We start from the raw sequence: 20,567 nt of genomic DNA on the forward strand, positions 1-20,567 counted from the left end.
TCTGCAATACTGAAGGATCTTTGGAATGAGGTAGTGTTTAATGCCTTAAGGTCCAGGAGATCCCTTAAACCACTGCTGACCCCTTTTCTGCTGGAGAATTGCAAAGGTCTGAAAAACGTAGCACAGTCCTGCTTGCTAAAATGCTGAGTACAATGCGTGGCGCACATGCATGTTCAGTGTGAAACTACAGCCTTCACTCAGTGGCCAGCTGTTTGCACTGCCACATGCTTGACTTGTCACAGCCACTTGTCACAGTGTGCTGCTACTTTTGTGCTCTTCTGGGTATGTGCAAAACATATCAGGCAACACTGATTTGTGTGAGACCAGAGACCGTGGGGGCATCAGCTGGTTCTTGCCTCTCAGGCGCAGGTGGTGGGAAAACTCCATGTGCTGCTGGAAGGCATTACTAGGCAAAAAGGACAACAGTGGCTGAAGATCTTCTCCAGGCTGCCAGGGGACATGATTCTAAGAGCGGCCCTTGCTAGATGTCTCAAAGCTGGAAGGAGGGCAGTCAGGACAGGAATAAGAGGCCAGTGTTTTGGTTAGAGGAAGCAGAATGCCATAAGGTGGAGCCAAATTAATCTGCTACTTGGCCTCTGCTAATGTGAGATGGTGCTTGTGGGCAAGACAAGCAGTTTTACAAATATAGAGAAATGGGCCTCAAAGTGTCCAAGTGCTGCATTTTTGGCTGATGTTACTGTGGCCTGATATTTAGATTAAGCTGCCAGTCGGTACAAATGAAACACTAGGAATTGGTTGGGAGTAGAGGTTGAAATAAAATGTTATTATGCCATTATGTAAATCTGTGCCACCAACCAAATGTTGAATATTGCAGGAAGCTTTGATTGCGCAGTACTAGAAGGAATACAGTAGAGCTAGAAAAAGTTCAGCGAGGGTAATGGTGTTCAATGGCTTTCTATCAGAAGAGAAGAACTTGTTAGGAATATGTTTCCTAGAAGAGAGAATTTAGGGGAATATGACATAAGTCTGTAAAAGGGTACATGTTGTGGGGAATAATAAAAGTTACTAGCTTCTTTTATAACTTTAGTTTTTATTCTCTTATGAGAATTGAGTGAGAAAAGATTGAACACTATCAAATATCAAGTTTAAAAATTTAAGGAACTGCCATCTCACAAAACACTTAAAAAGTGGGACTCATTCCTCAAGAATATATAAGGCTTCAAATTGGAGGACACAAATTAATGGAGCACAGCATTCTTTGCGGCTATTAAAGTGATGCATAGCCTCCAGCTCGGGAAGCCCTTAAACAAGCTGCTGAGTGCTGGAAGGGCAAATCAGAGCAGGAAATGATTGTCTTCTGTATTTCTTCTGGCAAACATTCATTTCTCAGGCTTCTGCTGGAAGTAGAAGACAGGTATTTGATCTGACATATTGTGGAATTTGTAGGCTTGATTCAGGAATATGAAAATTATTTAACTTATGTATACAGGAGTTTAATGTGAAGGTTTCCAGCTCATCTTGATCTGTAATCCTTCTAACTAAGAGTAGACACAGGCTATAGAGCCTGTGCTTGGAGGGCCTTGAGTTATGGGGAGAAGAGCGTCACTTTTTTTTTCCCTTCCTTTGTCCATAGCCCATCATTCTCGGCATGCAGGGAGCATGGAGGTAGCAGGAGGTGCTGCTACCTGATGGTAGGGCAGAAATTCTGGTTTTTGACCTACTATACCAAGACCACCACCATAGTTTCTCCCAAATTTATTGTAGCTCCATATAGCAAAGTGTATATCCAGTGTATGTATTGCCATCATTTCACATTGCTAGGATAAGTGCTCTGAATTAGTGTACAGGGCCATTTTTTCAGATCCTGAAATGCATGTATAGAACCAGCAAGGCAGCTTGCATGTCTGTATAACTTCTGGCAAGAGACGAGTTTGTCTGAAATTCATGCACTGAAAAAAATACTAGGCACTAAATGATGGGTGATTACATCTGACTAATTCTTTATGGCAGTTTATCTTGCATATGAAATACACTTATGTATTTTATATCTTCTTATAGTTATGCTGATACACTATTGTCTATTAAGTCAGAGGCTTCATCTCAAGGCCAGGATTATTTAAGCTGGAATGATATCCAAAACTGCATTGACATGGTTAATATGCAAATTCAAGAAGAAAACGAAAGTAAGTAATTCTTCCCCTACACAGCCCGCAGAGATGACAGTCTGATCCTGGGTGCATAAATTTCTGTGCTGAATGGCCTTGTACAGACACTCTTTGAGAGAAGAGCATTAAATAATTTTGAACACCCATTCATCTTTAAATGTCCTTGAAGTATTCCTGGTTATGTTTTGGCTGGCTGAAGGATATCATCGTAGGGTGCTGCCCTTCTGCAGTGTTACAAATGCCATGGTTCTGCCCTCTTGGCAGTATCTTTCAGTATGGTTTTGCTGTGGGGATTTTGCAGAAATTGTAAGCAAAGAGCATATTGGTGGGTAGGGGAAGAAATTACAGGCAGTGATCCGTGGAAAAGAGGCTTTTAGTATGAAATTATTTCCAAGCCCTTGTTTTTCACAATGGAGTTGGTAAGAAGTTATGCAGTGCAATTATCTGTCCTCTTCTCCTTTTAGGTAACTTGATTTCCTACCTGAGAGTAGCTACTTACGCCCATTTTTTTTATTATAAATGAATTTAGTGTTTATTTTTAAGCTGAATATAACTGCATTGCCCTAAAAGGGTGATAGCATTTTTGAGTCCCAAATGACCAGCTAAAGGACTAAGTTCCTCCACTGATGGCTGTTAAATTATGCCCATTTTGCTGGAGCAAGGAAAGGAGAGGGCAGCTTTCAGACTGCTTGCCATATGGGAAGTAATGTGGAGTATACTTTGAGAGCCTTCATAAGGTGCAGGCAGCTTCCAGGGTGGCACTGACGCATGGTGCATGTGCCCTTCCCACACTGCCACCAATGTCATGCGTGCTACTCTTTCATACTGGTAAAAGAAGCTTTATATTACAGAAATACTAAAACTGTGACTGGGTTGTTGCTTCCCAAATCTAGACCCTTGCATGTTGCTCACAACATGTGCCCTCTGTCAGGGTGGGAATCTGAGCAGTTCGTTCAATCGACATAGTGACTTTTATCTGAATCTCTGCAGTCACTAGGAGTTGAAACAGGCCTTAAGAAAGGTGGTCTTACGTTAGGAGAGTCTGTAGGTACTGAAACACACTTGATTTCAGTGACGCTGACCTCTGCCCAGGGATGGTTATTTTGGGCAGAGAGGTTATTGGGGCAGAGAGGGGGAGGAAGAGGATGGCCTCTGTTTCCGTAAGAAAGCCTGCATGTCTGCATGGTCCCTCTTTGGTAGCACCACAGAAAAATTGCTCATTCCCAAAACCTTATGAGGGCATGGATCTGTGACCCCACCAGCTGGACTTTAATAGGTTTGGGAGAGGCTTTGTGAGAGACGATCCTCTGCCAGCAGGGATGGCATCCTTCACAGGTGATGGGTGGCTGGTGCCCTTCTGGGGTGGCTTTAGGGAGAAAGTACCCTGAGCAGTGCATTTCAGCACTGTTTGGGGGTAAGAGGAAATTGATTTTCAAACGTTGAGACCAGTCTGAAGAAAATGAGTTAGAGGTTTTGTTAAATACGCTTGGTCATGGTACTTGCTGACTGAAGGCCTGAGTTCCACTAATCTGAACAATCAAGTGATTTCTCAGAAGATGAACATTATCAGATTGGTTATTTAATGTGAAATTTAAAGAAATGAGGTTAAGTTGCTGTGTAATGCTGTAGCTGGGATGTCAGTATGTATGTATTTGTCCAAATCAGGGTTTCAAGTAATCTGGTCTGAAATCACTTGAAAATTAGTCTTTCAGCACTGTGAGCCAATATGTAGGTGAACACATTTAGATGTCACACACAGCCTTTCATTAAGCTTCATGTAGATACTCTTGGCCTGAAAGCAGAGAAGTCTATTTTCCTTTTTTTAGCAAGGATAGATTTGATTTTTATGAAGAGCTAGATTCAGATGAAACAGTAACTGTGGCAGAAAGGAAAACTGAACAACTTGATAGCTTCACATGAACATTTGAGCGAAAATAATTTAAAATTAGCTGCTGTTGCTGCCTCTGCTTCATGCTACTTGATTTTTCTGTTCTTCATGTTACCTCTTTGTTTGTACCTGATATTGGATAAGTTGCATCTTTCTTTGATGTCTACATCATTAATAACTTTTCCATTTTATAGGAATCATTGCAATTGGCCAAATTAATGAAGCAATTGACCAAGGAAATCCAGAGAAAACTCTAGAAACTCTACTGTTGCCCACAGCCAAACTGCAAGATGTGAGAGCAGTGAATGCAAGGCATTATCAGGATGTTCTACACCACGCCAAAGCACAGAAATGCAAGGTTAGAGTTTTGACTGTTGCTGTTTGTCAGAACTGAAATGCCGATTCTTTTCATTTACATGTGTGTCCCTGTCCTTTTCTCCCAATTTTTGGATTAGCTGTGCCAAAGGGTTGTAAATAAGCTAATGACAACAAACTGGCACTAGGTAATTTTCCACTACAGCTTATTCTGACTGGCAAAAGAGATCAATTCTCAACGCATTAATAGAAAGACATATTCTGTATGCGTGTCCGTACTGACTTGACGTAACCTTGCTAATTGTTAATTGAGCTAGGCTGCTGCAGCTATTACAAAATGTGGGCAGCAGCAGCCCTGACATAGTGGTGAATTTGTGCAAGGATCTAGTTTCTAGACTGTTGGGCAGCTAGTTACAATATGGATGGGAATTGAGGTTTTTCCTAGAAAGGATTCATAGTCATGGTGTTCATTAACAAACCTCTTGGAAGTACTTTGAGAAGTCTCAGTTGCTTAAATCTGGTGTTTTATAATAGGGGAGTTTTGCACGTATTTCTGTTCTGGCTTTATCATGCAACAATAAGCTGGCCGTCTTGTATGTGCCTTGAGTTTAAACCTATCTGAGCAGGATATTGCTATCTGATTTCCCCAAAAGCAGTGCCCTGGTTAGCATCACAGCTCAGGGAAGCATAAATAAAGATCAGCCTAACAGCTTGCAGGATATGACTGAACACAAGATTAGCTAAAGCTGCTAGCACAGAACTTAATGTCCAGTGTTTGGAAAAGACACTTAAAATTCACGTAATGCTTTCTTAAAGTAATATGGTCAGCTGGAGAAAGTCCCTGAACTTTGGCCTGTAGAATTATCTTCCAGCTACCTTGCCAACTCACCTATGGTACCTGCTGTGAAACCGTGTGTTTCTGCAATCCACTGTCAGAGCTTTCAAAAGGTATTTGCATATCTCTGTTTCTTGCTTGAGTTCCCAGGTAAGGGCTGAGCCCCGGATGCTGAAAAGCCTCCTCCCTTGCCATGTGTGATGGGGAGGGTTTAGTGCATGCTGACTACTTCACCTGTCCTGGAAGGGCCAGGTTTGTTATTTGTGTGCAGTGTCCGTGCAGGCGGTGGCCATGTAGTGCTGGCCCGGGATGTGGTAGACCCTTGTGCATTCATAGCGAGCTGGGGTGTCCTCGAGGCAGAGACCTACAGCCCACAGCCACCCATGTGCCTGCACACAGCAGCCCCTGCCCTGCTTCCCTCCTGCCAGTTGCCCCTGTTCTCCCCGGGTGCAAACCCGGTGCCTACTCCTGTCCCTGTGTGAATGCACTGACAGGAAACAAATGGGCATCTCCAAGTCTTGGAACAAAACTTGTGCAATCTCTTTGAAATCTTCCCGTTCAAAAATTTGTGATGTTCCTAGACTGCTGTTGGCCTTTCTTAATTTTGCTTTTGCTGTCCTTTGACAACTACTTAAAACGTCTCCTGTGTACCAGGAGCATTCCTGTTTAGGAAACTCCTGTTTAGGAAGCGCGCAGAACACTGTATAATATGTGCTCCCAAAAGAAATACTCAGATAATTAATCTGACTTACTGTCTATGCTGGTCAATCACACGGACATCTCTATTCTTTAGGTAAAGATATAATTTAGATTGAATTTCCCTTAAAAAAAAACAAAAAACAAAAACACACCAAAAAAACCCAAACAGAACTGGAAAGCTAGTGCAATGCCAAAAGTCTCTGCATTCCTCACTTCTTCTGAGCCCTGTTGGTAAAGAAGATCTGCCTTTAATTGTATTTAGCGTGTTTTAAGTGTGAGCTGTGGTAAAAGGAAGTATTTGATTTACAAGGATCAGATAGGTCTGCCTGTGAACTTCCTGTGTTCCCCAGCATCTGGAAAAACATATGGATCAAACCTCCTCGCTTATTCTAACCAGCCAGCTGTCATGACCCTGTAGCTGTGGTGGCTTTGGGGAAGTAGAATCTGCACAGAAATCTCCTAGTACCCGTTACAGGTCTTAATCTCAGATCACACCTACTTGTTCTTTGCTTGAAACTGAAAATGCAAACCTGTAATTTATTTATTCCTGTAATCTTAAGCCACAGGTTCTAATGGTTCTCAAAGGCCCTTTCAAACCAACTGTACTCAGGTCCCAGTGAAGAGGAACCCCTTGTTTAGGGAGTGTATTATGGATACCTGAAAAGTTACAGATGTGCCAAACTCTGAAATGGTTCCTGTGTTTGGGTTTTGTTTTTTTTTTTTTTGAGTGATAGGCACACAGGTTTTACAGTTAGGTTCACGTTTTTTGTATTTACAATAGTTGTATAATATCTGGATTATTTTAAAGTTATCTTTAAAATCTGTTCTTGTGCATGTTGAGGGAATAGCATGATTAAAACTAACTTAAATTAGGAACCAGAAGAAATTGGAGAAGTGTCACTAGGCTAAAAAATTCCATGAAGACACTTTCCAGTGCAAATGATTTTATTTAAGTAAAGTGTTTTTACAATACTATTTTAAAACTGATGTAAGACGTTTTCTGTCATCGCTGTCTTACATGCTGCAGTTACAAATACAAATGCCCAGCCGCTGACCTCATTTTGTAGGAACTTAGTATATATGTAGCTTCTGAGTTTCTCTAAGTGTAAAAGCTGATGCTTTGCTTTATTAACGTGGACAATAAATCATAACTAGCTTCAGTATTTGTAACACTGTAGGTATTTCCTGTGAGGATGTGGAAATAGAGAATACTACAAAATAGCTTCCCTGTTTTGCTTGCCAAGCAAGAATAATACATGCCTGGATTCACACTGATAAGGGTTGTCTGCCGGCAATCATCATGGGCTAGAGGAGTGCAGGTGCTGATGAAGTGGCAGAACAAGTCTCCAGTGCAAAGCTGGTTAAGCAGCCTCAGAGGAGATGCTGCCTTGGAAGTGTCAGGCTCCATGTCTATGGCTGTAGACTTACTAATCCTTGAACCTACAAGGACTCTGGCTCTTTATTTCCAACATCCAGGGCAGTATTTGCTCTTGGCCATGTGACAGGGAGCTTCTACAAATCTCAACAGCTCCCAGGCACGTAGAAAGTGCTTTTACTTGTTCCAGTTTCCACTGGACCAAGAATTTGCTTTCAGATCACTGCTCCTGTAGTGATTGTGGACTCAGAGTTAATCTGAAGTATTTGGAAATCATGAATGGGCCTAAAAGTGCTGTTCAGATATTGATTCCTCCTCTGGTGTTCAGAGGCTGTGGTGATCGATATTCTGGTTTCTTCTCTATGGCCATGAAAGTGATCTTCTCGGAAGGAAAGGGAGGTGCGGAGCCACTTCCCTGAATGTAAGTACACCAAATGTTGCAATATACATGGTAAAATTACAAAGCTGGAGAAGTTTATTTCTGAATGTATTCCTTGTGTAGAAGGAAGTAAATTTTACTCAGATTGTGGGGTTTAACACTTTTTAATTTAAGTTTGTTGCACTGAGGTTTGTTGCTGCCTGGGTTAATACTACACAAAATCATAACTCTAGTAATATAAATATAGAACTAATTTCATTTTTCCCTGGATATTTTAACCATTGTTAGATAAATATTGGATTGACTTCTAATTTTTGACATCAGAAAATAAAGGAAAGGATCCAGACAACTGTTTAAGCTGCTAAGGCATAAAGCAATTAGATAAAAAGAATACAACCCATCTGTTTTATAATAATAATAGTTGATGTGATGGATAATAAGGATAATATTGCTTGGCACAAAGCAAATAGCAAAGATGGTGAGTATCAAAAGACTGACTTTAACGTACCAGAACCATTCATGAGTCTTGAGTGTTCGTATAATTGAGACATAGCAGAAAACGATAGCTGCAAGAGGTATTAAAAACCCAAAGATAGCTAAAGAAACATAGTAGTAGAACTGGAAAGAAGATATTGTTTCACAGGCATTGTGCACATCATGGCAGGTATAAATGCCCAGCTGTTTCACATAATAGCTTTGCTGCATTATGCAAAGCGGAAGCATGTACAAGAAGACAATGGTCCACACAGTAGCGCAGACCATGATGGCATAGGCACGCTTTGGCAGGCGCTTGTAGGTGAAGGGGTGAACGATGGCCACATAGCGGCTGATGCTGATGCACGTGAGCAGCAGAATGGAGCAGTACATGTTGCCATAAAACACTGCAGTGGTAGTTCGACACATCGTTTCCCCAAAAATCCAGTTGTTCCCGTTGATGTGGTATGCTATTTTGAAGGGCAACATGATGCAGAAGAGCAGATCTGAAACTGCCAAGTTTGTGTAGAGGATGGCAGTGCACACAGACCGGATCCTGAAGACCAGCATCCACAAAATGATGGCATTAGATGGTACACCCAATAAAACAGCACTGAGGTAGATGGCGGGTATTAGCTTGGTGCTCAGAGAACTGGTCAGGTACTCCAGCGTGGTGTTATTCACTTCTGTTAAAGTGGAGTCATTTGATTTTTTTGAAGAGCATTTATGTTCTCTGATATGGATGGTCGTTGTCTCCCCTTCTATAACATAAGGGGGGATGTAATCATAGTCTCTTGCTGAAATTCCACGGAAGGTCTTGATAAGAGACACAGTTTTAATTGCAGAGCCATTCAGTGAAAATTCTGAAGCTTAAAAGAAAGTTAAAATTGTTAAAAAGGGAAAACTACTGGCTTAGCAAATATAATTCACCTTCAGGTATTGAGAAAGGTAAACACCTCCATGTGGAAAGCAATATATGTTTAAAAGATTTGGTGGCATTCTCCTTTGCTTTGAGTGTTCATATCAAATGTACACAAGGATAATTTTCACTTTATCTTGAAAATTTGTCATGAATTTAGTGCTAAGCTGATCTTTCTGCATTTTGTACCTTTTCAGTAATCTTTGGCAAAAAAATCAGATACTTGTGTAATGTTTATCACCTGTGGAGGGTTTTTCCCAGTAGTAGCAATGTTGGTAACTCATCTTACGAGCAGCAGCCTTGTTCTAGGTTTGATCAGAATTTCCAAAGCAAACAACAGTACTATCCTTGTCATTTCGTGGATGAAACGCATGGCTGCAAAAGATGCAAAAAGCGCATGTCTTGCCTTACGTAGGCTAAAACTTTCAAATTAGAAAATTTAAATAACCCTTAGTTTATTGGTCTCTCATATAAAATGAATGTTATTCTTCAGCTTCTGACTACAGCAAGCCAGATGATTTCAGCTTCTCATACGTGAGGAAGGGCCGCTAGTCTTGAGAACTGAAAACAAATGCTTGGGCTGATATTATGTCAAATTTATTGGTAAGTGAATAGAACTTTTCACGCAGCAGGAAAATTTTCAGTGAGTAAATATCATCAATAGCATGTGGGTAAAGGCAATGATGCCACTTTTATTAATGCCTGTTCCTCAGTCTTTAGTAGAGAACGTTGTAGACACATTGATGTTTCCATATGAAGCACAACCATGTTCAAAACACTTTCTAAAACGAAGCGTTTAAAAACATATTTTGCAGAATAAACAGCTGTGTAATTAATTTTGTTACTTAAACATTTTCTTAGATGTGTTTAATGACAAAACATTTGGTGTGAAGCTTAAAGCATGCATCTTGAAACTGGAATTCAGAATTAAACTGAAATTCAGATAAAAACCTGTGGGTTTTTCTTTTACCCCTCCACACTGGAATATAATATGGAAAACAGCTTTATCAGTGCTCACTGGTGGATTTATGGTAGAAGGTTTTGAAATGATAATTAGCAGACTGCATCCCTTTTAATAATTTTCTGGATGGTTAACCCAGAAAATGAATTTGTCAGTCTTTAAAAGGCATATATGTGCATGCATGTACATATATTTAGTGTGTATATATAAAATAGCTTTTAAAATTAGCTTGGTTTGAAAAAAGCTTGAATTCCAGTGAGGAAAAAACGGGCTTATTTGAAAATTTCCTTTAGTTAGTTTGGTCACAATAGTTACCTGAGCATTTCCTTCTAATAGCACCATCTGTGAAGTTGTAATTCTGTTGAACGTTTCAAAGCAGAAAGAACAAGACTCTACAGGTTTAAGATTATATCACTGCAGAAATACTAGACAGAAGATGTGTCTTCACTAAGCGCAGAAAGATTCCTTAAAAACAATTCCTTATAGAAAGTGACTAGAGGGAGGTAAGGTGTTGCTGAAATGGAAGAATAGAAATCTGCCTTAAGTGAGGCTTCCTAGAGTATAATTTTCAGTTACTATGTACATACAGCCCATTTAAGATGGCGAAGCGCCAACACTATCAAAAAGCCCGTGTTATTGACTAAAATATGGAGTAGATACAGCAAGGAGGACTCACCTGTTGTGAAAAGATTCGAGGTAAGAGAGAGCAGTCCAGTGAAAATCACTATCTTCATTGTAGCACGTGAAATCCAGCTAGCCAAACAACGATGCTGTTCTAGTTCATCTCGAGAAGCATTTTAGGGGGGATTTTTCTCCTTTCTGTAAAGGGCTAAAAAATGACTGATCTGTCCTCCAGAGGCATCCTGTAGGCATGAGGTTTATGGTAAGGAGCTAGTTTGTTCTTTGTCTACAACAGCAAGAGGGTGTGACGTACCCAGATATGCACACATGACTCAGTTTCAGCCTCTGCCCAACACAGAGATAAAATTGCTTTACAGCAGCAATTTAACTCCTAATTTACCACGAGCCTGAAGCCAGTGGGGGGCGGGGGGTGTAGTTTACTGAATTTGTATATATACATATTTGGGGTAAAAAGCTGTTTTCTGGAAAAATGAAAGGGTGTGTTTAGTAAATCCTCAAGGGTCTCGCCCACAGACTGAAATGTCATCTTACTGATCTCTGTACCCTTCTCGAGGAAGAAGGCAGGCTTGGAGAAGTGTGGTGATCTCGGTTTAGTAAATGTAAAGGTGAAAGCAAGTCGCATATACAAACATGCCTTACAAAAACTGTGCTCTGCTTTGCCTTCTACCTCCCTGCCCACTGTTAGCTGTCTGTGCTCCTTCGATACAGCTGTCAGACAGTTCCCACCCCTCCACAGCCTGCAGCCTCTAAAACCTTTCCCTTGTTTTCATCTGCTGTTTTGTTGATACTTTTCTTTTTCTCTGCTCGCTTTTCTTTTCTCTTCCCCCCCCCCCCCCCCCCCCCCCCCCCCCGAATGCCAAATTACAACATCTTGCTTCAGCAGACAAAATTAGACCAAGTTTCGGTCTGGCTTCCAAGCTAACGTTGAGGCTCAGCATGAGCTGTACTTGGCTCCAAAGCAGTAATTGTGTCTGTTTTTGTATTTAGTGTGTAAAAGCTGGACACCAGATAAGGAATTCTCTTCAGTTTCTCAATCCTTTTCTCAAAATTATTAGCTGTAGTTTGGGAATTCAATATACACTCCCTCTCTAAGTTTCCTGTTAGAAAAACTTGTGGTGTGTGTTCACTGCCATGCGATTGCCTGACACTATTTGATTTTCTTTAGATTTTCTGCTATCTTGTTTACATATGTGATGTAAACGGAAGAGTCTGTCTTTAGGGTTTCTTACCCTGTTTTATCTTTGTAATTTCTATGGATAACAGATTTATTGGATTTTTGGCCTGGAGTTGGGTGCAAAAAACCAGGGATGTTCATTGTGAAGCTGGTTCTTTGTCCACACAATTTTAGCTTGAGAGACTTTCTGTTTGTTTTTTTCCTGAAATATTTGTGTGTATACACTCCTAGATCTCTATCGAATTAGTACATTCCAGTTTCTCTCATCATTAGTGTATTTTAGACCTGGCACTCCTACTTCCTCTTTGGAATGTATTTTGTTCCCCCGTCTACTTGATTAGATTTCAAATGTCACTTTAGCTCCGAAACCCTGTTTTCTTAGCTGAAATTTTGGTTCATCTATGAACCTGGCAGCTGGAGCATGGTTGGTTAGTGGGGACACTGAGCCCACTTTGCTACACCTTCTATTTTAACTTGGGTCTATTGCCATGCACTGTTAAGACAGTGGGAAGAGTGAGACCTGCTCTGCTGCTTAATTCCTGAAACGTTCACCACCTGAGCTAAGTCATCATTACTAAACCTGAGCTGTCTTTCTATGTCAGTTTTCGCTGTTATTTTCTAATGTGATATGTACTTAGGCATACACAAGAATCTCTTCCATATAAGGGATTCTGAAAGAAAGCCGGCTTCCTGCAGTTTTCTCTTTCGTGCTCTTTCTGCTACTGTCACAGTGCTGCCTGATAATGTGATGTTTTATCTGACACTCAGATTACTTTGCCTTCATATCGTGGAAATGAAAACGTTTCTAGCTTCACTCAAAATTTTTATTGATCTTTAGCAGGATGGTGTCTTGTATACATGAAAGCGTCCAGCGTTTTGTATTTGAACAGGAGTTTATTCAAGTCACTAAATAGAATATGAATATGTTTTACTGCTGATTTTAAGCAGTCAAATTCTTTTTAATGTCCAAGGGCTTCACAAGAGAAGAAAGTATATTGGAGTTCTATCACTATGTTCAGACAACTTTTGTTATAATTCAGCTTTTTCAAGGCTTTTCTCTATCCTTTTCCAGGAATCCCGAGATGAATCAGCGCTTCTGTGGCTGGATGAAATACAAAAAGGAATCAGTGATGCCAATAACAATATAAAAGAAGCAGCAATCTGTAAGCATTAATCTGCATCTGCATTGCTCTTGTTTTTCTCAGTCTTGAAAAACTGAAATGGATAATTTTTTTTCCCACTTCAGGGATGTGTAGCAGCCCTCTAAATACATCAAAAGAAATGAATGCATGTTCTATGTCATACTGATATTAGGGCAACTTAGGTCTCCAGGGGTGGTGTTGGTTTTATCTAAAGTGGTAATCCTTAAGGCTTGGCTAATAATTTAGTGGATGTTGTTATATAGGTTAACATCATGAACAAGATTTCTAGTGTCAGGGTATCTTCACATAGCTGGTCAAACAGAAGGATATGTGAATGAGAAGGGATATACTGTTCACAAGCTTATTTTGTTTATGTAAGACTAACCTCCTGATGCATGTTGTAAGAGCAAATTCTTTAATGTTTACAACTTTACTTGTTCCTATTTCATTATAATGCCTTTTATTAAGTGCTAAAAAACAAAAAAATTTGGACCATAATAACTTTAAAAGTAGTGCAAAGAGAGCACTCGGTCATTTCAAAGAAGTGCATGCTCTTCTAATCTGTAAAGAGGAGGGAATCTGTAGTAAAAATGCTGAAGCTTATCCTGTCAGAGCATTGTGTACTGGATGCACTTAACACCTTCTGTTAAACTTTGGACTGAATATAATAATTTTATAAAAAAATTCATAATCCATAACAAATTTTGGCAAGTAATACAGAAGCAAGTGTAGTTGGGTGTTTGGGGCACATTAGAGAGTATGATGGCATCCCTACCTGTTCCTGCCTGGGGCCAGCAGGAACGAGACAAGGCTGTTAACTTGTCATTAGGTGTTGGTTCACTGTCTGCTTGAATTGGCTTTGCATGAGTCAGTGTCATCTTCTTTTGCACCCTAAGAGCTTGTGAATACAACTGCTGAAGTCGGCGCATTCCTGCAGCGATGTGTTCAGCCTGCGTTAGTGCAGTGTGGCAGCCAGTTTACTTACAGACAGGCTATGTCAGTAGGTAGTGCTTGGGAAGTTGTGGGTGGAAGAAAACAAATGCAGCTAGCTTTTACAAAATCTTCTATTCCTGCTACAGAAACATTGCGTTTACCATTACTGTTACTTTTGAACTGATTTAGTCAATAGAGTCTTCGTGTAACCAGCCAGATACACTGAAGACACTTGAAGTATTTTTGTAGGTCACACACCTGCAGTGAAAAGCACCTGGCTTGTTTTTTCTGAGACAGGGTCAGATGCATGTACGTTGTCCCAACCAATCTCTTTTATGAAGAGTGCTGATACCTTCATTTGTGCACAAAAATGGCTTCCCATCAATGTCACTCAGAGGCATGAGGAAACATCTGATTGTAGAGTAGGGAAGGAAATGCATAGCTTATAAACAGATGTAAGTTAAAGCTAAAGAGCAACTTGAAAACATCCTCGTTTGTGTCCACTGGTGTAAAAGCATGAAGAATACATCTTGTAAACAGCCTGCAGAAATTAGTACAGCATTATCTGTATGCCAACACCATACAATGTTATTAATGATAGGCCACTGCTCTATCCACTAGCTAGTTGTTGTAGTAAAATCTTTTCATATAATCTGTGTTTGTAGTAAATACACAGCTTTTCACAATCAAGTATAATCTGCAGAAGTGTTTGGACAAATCACTTGTGGAAATAACTATTAATCTCCTGTTCTCTGCCCTCTGGGTTGAAAGAAAGCAGTGTCAGCACAGCACATTCTTCAGAAGAGCTCTAAGTTTTTGCAGCTAAAAACTAAGATTTAAAATTCCGCCGCGGCACAGAACCCGATACTTCCTATAACAAACACTTCCTGTCTCAGGAAGTTAGCATGTTGTGTTCACATAGGTCTAAACTTAAAGTTCAGCTTGATCACAACTGGAAATGAACTCTTATTTTGATCTGAGACTCTATTTTTGAAACACAAACAACTCCCCATGTCCCACTCCAAAAACTTTGCAAGCCAGTCAAAGGTTTATTTTTCAGTCAGAACAAAGGGTATTTTTGAAATTGCTGCAATAAAGGCAATAAGTGGTAAAATAAGAGAAGGTACTGATAGCTGTAGTGAAACAGTTTTGACCCCTTCCAAACTGATTTTTATACCTTATATAAATATTAAATACTACAGTATTAAAATTTTTAAAGGCTTCTACAAACTGTCTTCCCTCTCAGTAAAGGACTCTATCTTGTATCTTCATTGAGGAAGTTGTGTTCAGTAAATGCTGGTGTGCTTCCTAGCTCTTTGTGGTGTTTGCTGTGCAGTTTGCACTGCCTTGCTTCAATTCTTGATTCACTTCAGCCATTGTACTCCTTATCTAAGTGGAGGACAAAGTGAGATTGGCCAAATATCGGCTGTGTAGCCTTCAGGAATGGACGCCAATACTAAGCTTAGTCTTGCACAGGAAGCAGCCATCTGTCAAAGCAGGATCTGTCATGAGACAGTCCATATTATACGAAAAAGCTGATCTTTGGCCCTGTGGTGAGTTCAGGCTTATCACACCACGCAGCTGCATCTTTGTGTATCATAGCTGTTTGAAGGGAGCATGGGTGCAGAAAAGAGCCCTTCAGTGTTGATCTGGTACTGGCATCCCAACGGCTGCAGAAGCGGACTGGAGCTCACAGTTCTCCTGCAGCTGGGGATATCTAAGCTCTGTTTAGCTTACAATTTTACAGAGTTCACATGGGTCTTATTTAGAGCAACAGCTGCAGTATTAATTGCTAGCACTTCAATGGAAAGGAATAATTTCTGTAGAATTGGCTTTTTTCCACTACTAAACATTTGTCTTACATTTTCCTCCAAAAATAGAGGCAGAATTAATTAAAAGATGAGAAAAAGCCAGGAAGCAGAGGACCTACATAAAAAACTTTTAGCTAGGTTGTGTGCTCTTTTGTCTTTATAATAATATTTTCCAGCATCAGTAACTATAGGATGAAAAGGAGGAAGACAAGCGTGCAAATACTGGTGACCAGAGTTCACAAGGCACGAGAGACTGTGTATGAGTAGGGCTGAGCCCCCAGAGCCACCTGGGCCAGCAGCAGCAAGCTGGTAATGTGTGTGACTTCTCAGTTTCCTGCTTCCTCACTGCTGAAGCCGGATGCCTGGGCATTGTGATACCACAGTTGTGGTACAAAGTCATCTCCAGTCTCGTGGGGCGCACGTGCGTGCTTGGCAAAGTGCAGAAAAATAGCAGGATGCTATCTGGTAAAAATCCAGATGGTGGTGGTGTGGTGTTGTGTATTCACTTTGTTTCTTAGCTGGCTGCCAGTGTGTTTAGAGATTGATGTGTTGCTGTCTAGCCAAAGCTACCTATTCCACCTTAGTCAAACTAACCACAAAGAAAAACTGTTTCTCTTGCTGAAATGCTCTTCTGCTAGCTCAGTCTCATGCAGTGCCTCCTGATACTGAGCACCTTTTGGGTCAGCTCTGTGCTGAGACCACTTACTGTGGGGAGGGACCGCTTTTGTATTCGTCTGTATACACACAAAGTAAGGAAAAGTGTTAGGTGGTGTTGCATGAAGCGCAGCTGTGGGATGCAGAGGTATCCAGGTTCACTTAAGACAATGTGAAATGTATATGCTCTAGCCATATGTCTATTCACTTGTTTCTCTGTGCATGGATCTTGAATTTAGATGTGAAAGAACACCATTAAAGACCAGAGCAGCAGTTCCTAAAGCAGCATACTCCTCTAGTGTAAAAGGCACTGTGAAGTGGCGTGTGCTGCTACGTGCTGTCAGGTGTGGTGGTATCAGCTCCTTCGGTGATGGTGGGACCTGCACAAAGCAAAGGACACTTAGGAGGTCCTGAATCAAAGTATGGGTAACGTTGTATGACTCAGTTTGAACATGCTTCGCAGCATCACTTCTCAGGGAACTTTTAGGTGATTTGGAAGCAAAAGCTGCATCTCTGTCAAACTCAAGGACGTGAATGTGCTGCATCAGCTTTAAACAATCTCCCAGCGGGTGAGGACAACAGAGGGTCACTTCAGGATTCTGACTAGTGTTGCAAGACTTTGCTCAAGGCATTATTCCCATTTTGTGCAGTAGAAGTGAATGTTAAGGTTTATAGCTTATAACCTAATGATTTCATGCATCTCTAGAAGGCTTCCAAGTGATCAGCAGATGATGGGCTGTCTGTTAAGGCAGGCTGAGTGGGGAGGGTACCTGCCACACTCAACCCCTGTGCTGGTGTGTCACTTACGGTATGATGAGCTATGCTCTCAGACCACTCTGTTGTGCTCTGGCTGCATCCCAGCCTGGGCAGAGTGCACGCTTTCTATCTAACAAGCTTGCTGTTCTCTGAAATACTTGTCCTTACAAGCATGAAGGAGGATGCAAATGGGTGAAGCACTGAATTGCCCTGTATGTTGTGCTGTCTGTGTGTGCCAGCCTTAGAAGTCCATTATCAAAGTTGCTGGAGGCTAGAGTTGTGGGTATATAGAACATAAACTACTTTATTTTCTATGCCATTATTTTACCCTAGTGGCTGTTGGAACATCAGTGATTAACAAGAGCTTGGAGAAGGGTGATTCACAGTCAATCCTGATGATACTGCAGTCCAAGTTTGGTTTACGCGTAACTCCTGAGTGTGCTGAAACCTACTTCAGGAACCTCTCCGAAGCCAAGAAACTGAAAACTAGAGAAGGTAAAAGTCTTCCAAAATAGGACAGTTCCATGTGTTAATACCACTGAGGCAACTAGAAAACTAGCATAGAAAGTTTACCTAAAATCATTGCAAACTGAGGAAGATAGTTGCTGGTTTTAAATCTTTTGAGAAATGTTAAATTAGCCCAAGTGCATTTTACGTGATGCTGAACTGTTGCACACATTATCCAGACCACAGTACATGCTGAGAAATGAATCTAGCTATTTCCAGAGTCCAGCCAAGACTTTCTATCATCTCAAACTAGCCTCTGGGTGAATTTAGGGCAGCTTCTCTGTGATTGTCAATAGACTAGTCCATCCTCTCAGAAGATCATATTACTCCTTGATATTTTTTTTTTTTTTTCCCTCTGTTAGCAGATGTTAGCAGGGTTAGGCTGCACACTTCAGCCCTGTGGGTTACTGCCAAAGATCATGCCAGGCTCTGCCAGAGTGTCCATGGCCCATTTATAGTCCCTGCGCGTTGCCAGAGCAGCAGGTATCAACAAAAGCTGGGGCTAGAATCCGCCCATAGCAAGATGATGGGATGTTCTGTCATGTTAGAGCTGCAAGCCGGTCATAGCTAACGCAGCCAAGATTACCTAACAGTTTAAAAAAAGTTACCATTAATGTAGTGCACTTTCTTAAAGGAGATGGGCAAGTTTCATCCTGCAACACTAGTTTGGAGGGGGCATTTTGCACAACTGACCTTATCAGCTTTACCTTGGGGACATTCATCCACGAGGAAATGAGGCTTTTCCTGCTTGTCAGGATACAGCCTTGTTTACCAAAGCACTAAACAAGACAGTGATGTGGATATAGGAAATGTTCAGTGTGAGCTAAGTGTCAATAAGTCCAGCATTTGGCCAGAAGACAAGAACATTTTTTATAACACTAGTCTCACTTCCACTTACGTGAATGATGATGGAAGATGTAGCACGTGATGTTTCAGGAGCAAGCACTAACTTGGCACGTTGGGGTTTGGAGAAACTGGCAGTGGATCTGTACCAGCCTCATAGCTGCTTCATTCTAGAAGAGTGATTCTGATCCACCTAACAGGATATTTTGCAAACATCCATATTACAAACTGGCCCAAGATATGTGGTGGCTTTGCATGTAAAATGGCTTCGGAATAAATGCAGAGATGAGAAACGGGTAGAGAGCGCTGTAATTTATCAGCATAACAGGGCACAAGTTTGTGCTAACAGTATGTATTACTTTTAGATTCTAATGAAAGTCCATGGATTAAAGTGATAATGAAAAACATGTATGATTACTATTACAATGTGGAAACTGAGGAAGGTACCTGTGTTGCCCCTGAAGGAGTTGTACCAAAAAATTCATGGTTAACTGGTGAAGAAATACAGGTAAGTGACCAAAACATTTGCTTTTATTGCAAATGCAAAGTAAACATTTGAGAGAGATAGCAAGACATGGCAATATCAAGGGAAAAGGCTGTGCTGGGTGAGACTGAAGATAACTTTAGCTCAGTATCTGCTTCTGACAATAGCAGCAACTTAAGTTTAAGCAGACAGTGATAGCACAGCCTCCTGTCTGATGTCTGACAATGGTTCAGGGACTTCCTAACTGGAAGTTACAGCATTCCTTTTAATGGCCACCAGCAGACACTGATGGAGGAAAGTTTGATTGCTTTCATATCCTTTCATATTTTTTAGACTTCGCATTAGCCTGTGACCAGGAATTTCATGCCATATTTGAGGGCAGGTGAAAGCACCGTTTTATGTTTAAATCTAATCATCTGACAGCACTCTTGTATCTCCAAGTTCAATAGGATGAATGTGATACCTAAACTCCCTTACTGTAGAGGCTTTGTGTTAACATGAAATATAACTTCGAACAAAGTAGATCACACAAGTTTCTGTGCAATTTGTTTTTTTTATTCTGATGCAGCCCACCAAAATGACAGGTTTATTCTGCTGCACAAACAGCTCAAGTCACAGTGTAGGTCTTTCTGAAATTCTGGCTGCAGCAATACTTGAGTGTGCTTCTCTATAGAGAGCCCCCTGATTCAGTCAGTATTTCTAGATGTTGGACTTCTATGAAAATCTTCTAAGTATTAGGAAAGCAGAACTCTCCTGAAGTATAAAAAAAACTGTCTCAAAATAGCATATCCAGCTGAATAACTGAGGCTTGAAAAGAGTCTAGTTACCCTTCACATAAATTTCAGTGGTGGCAAAGTAACTTGTCCTTGATACTGATTAAAATCTAGGGATAAATCAGAGAGGCTTGTATGGGAAGAACATAAGATGTACAGATGATGGAAAGAATACAGACCAAATTACAGGATGGTTTTGGCTTGGGGTTTTTTGCTTTTAAATGACCTTTTTCCATGATGTCTTAACAGAGCATTGTTGGGCAAGTTATGGCAGATTACAATCGAAAGCAGCTGTGGCTTGCTAATGAAAATCTGATTGTTCAGCTGCAAGCCCGAGCAAGGGGATTCTTAGTCAGAAAAAATTATCGGGAGAGAAAAGCGTACCTTCAAAACCAGGAACCATCTGCCATCAAAATACAGGTATTGTTCTAGAACAAGAAGGTAACATGGCTTGGGTAACTTTTTGCGTGTGACCAGTGATGTGGCCAATTACCATCACTGATAAAATTCTCAAATAGGTCTGTCTGCCTGTTTTCATTTAGCAGCAGTTCAAAGCATGACTTAAGAAATACGCTCCTTTCTAGACTACCCCCTCTTGGAAGTGGTTTGCCTCTGCTCCATCAAGTCATAGCTGGGGTAGGGAGTGGCAGCTTTCCCAGTGTTCTCAAGCTCTGGCAGTATTTCTTGTATGTCTTCAGTTTGCTGAACTTCAAAGGAGTATAAAGAAAACTTTCTGCTGAGGGTGTGAACACTGACAAATGCATGCACATTGGCTTAAAATGGTGAAATAGCCATCTCCTGTTAGAATCAATTTATTCCAGTCTTTGGAAAAAATCAGTGACACCCCCCCCCCAAAAAAAATACAGAAAAACGTACA

At 40.8% G+C, this 20,567-nt stretch overlaps 2 protein-coding genes across 4 annotated transcripts in view; one reads left to right on the forward strand and one right to left on the reverse strand.

The window, feature by feature from the left end:
* The window catches only part of IQGAP2 (IQ motif containing GTPase activating protein 2), a 128,817-nt gene that overhangs the window by 83,683 nt on the left and 24,567 nt on the right, over positions 1–20,567 (forward strand). For 2 of the 3 annotated variants that reach the window (XM_075411839.1, XM_075411840.1), the window contains 6 exons: positions 2,020–2,144; positions 4,209–4,372; positions 12,860–12,950; positions 17,417–17,578; positions 18,799–18,941; positions 19,940–20,110. In XM_075411839.1, the coding sequence (XP_075267954.1) occupies positions 2,020–2,144; positions 4,209–4,372; positions 12,860–12,950; positions 17,417–17,578; positions 18,799–18,941; positions 19,940–20,110 (856 nt within the window). The remainder of the gene's footprint in view (positions 1–2,019; positions 2,145–4,208; positions 4,373–12,859; positions 12,951–17,416; positions 17,579–18,798; positions 18,942–19,939; positions 20,111–20,567) is intronic. The other variant, XM_075411841.1, reaches the window with a different exon arrangement.
* On the reverse strand, positions 6,804–10,871 carry F2RL2 (coagulation factor II thrombin receptor like 2). The gene is made up of 2 exons (XM_009941832.2): positions 10,648–10,871; positions 6,804–8,960 (listed from the first exon to the last, which is right to left on the reverse strand). The coding sequence occupies exons 1-2, from the start codon at positions 10,703–10,705 to the stop codon at positions 7,873–7,875; spliced, it is 1,146 nt and encodes a 381-aa protein (XP_009940134.1). The 5' UTR covers positions 10,706–10,871; the 3' UTR covers positions 6,804–7,872.

This window comes from Opisthocomus hoazin, chromosome Z, assembly GCF_030867145.1.
Source record: "Opisthocomus hoazin isolate bOpiHoa1 chromosome Z, bOpiHoa1.hap1, whole genome shotgun sequence".
Lineage (NCBI taxonomy): Eukaryota > Metazoa > Chordata > Aves > Opisthocomiformes > Opisthocomidae > Opisthocomus > Opisthocomus hoazin.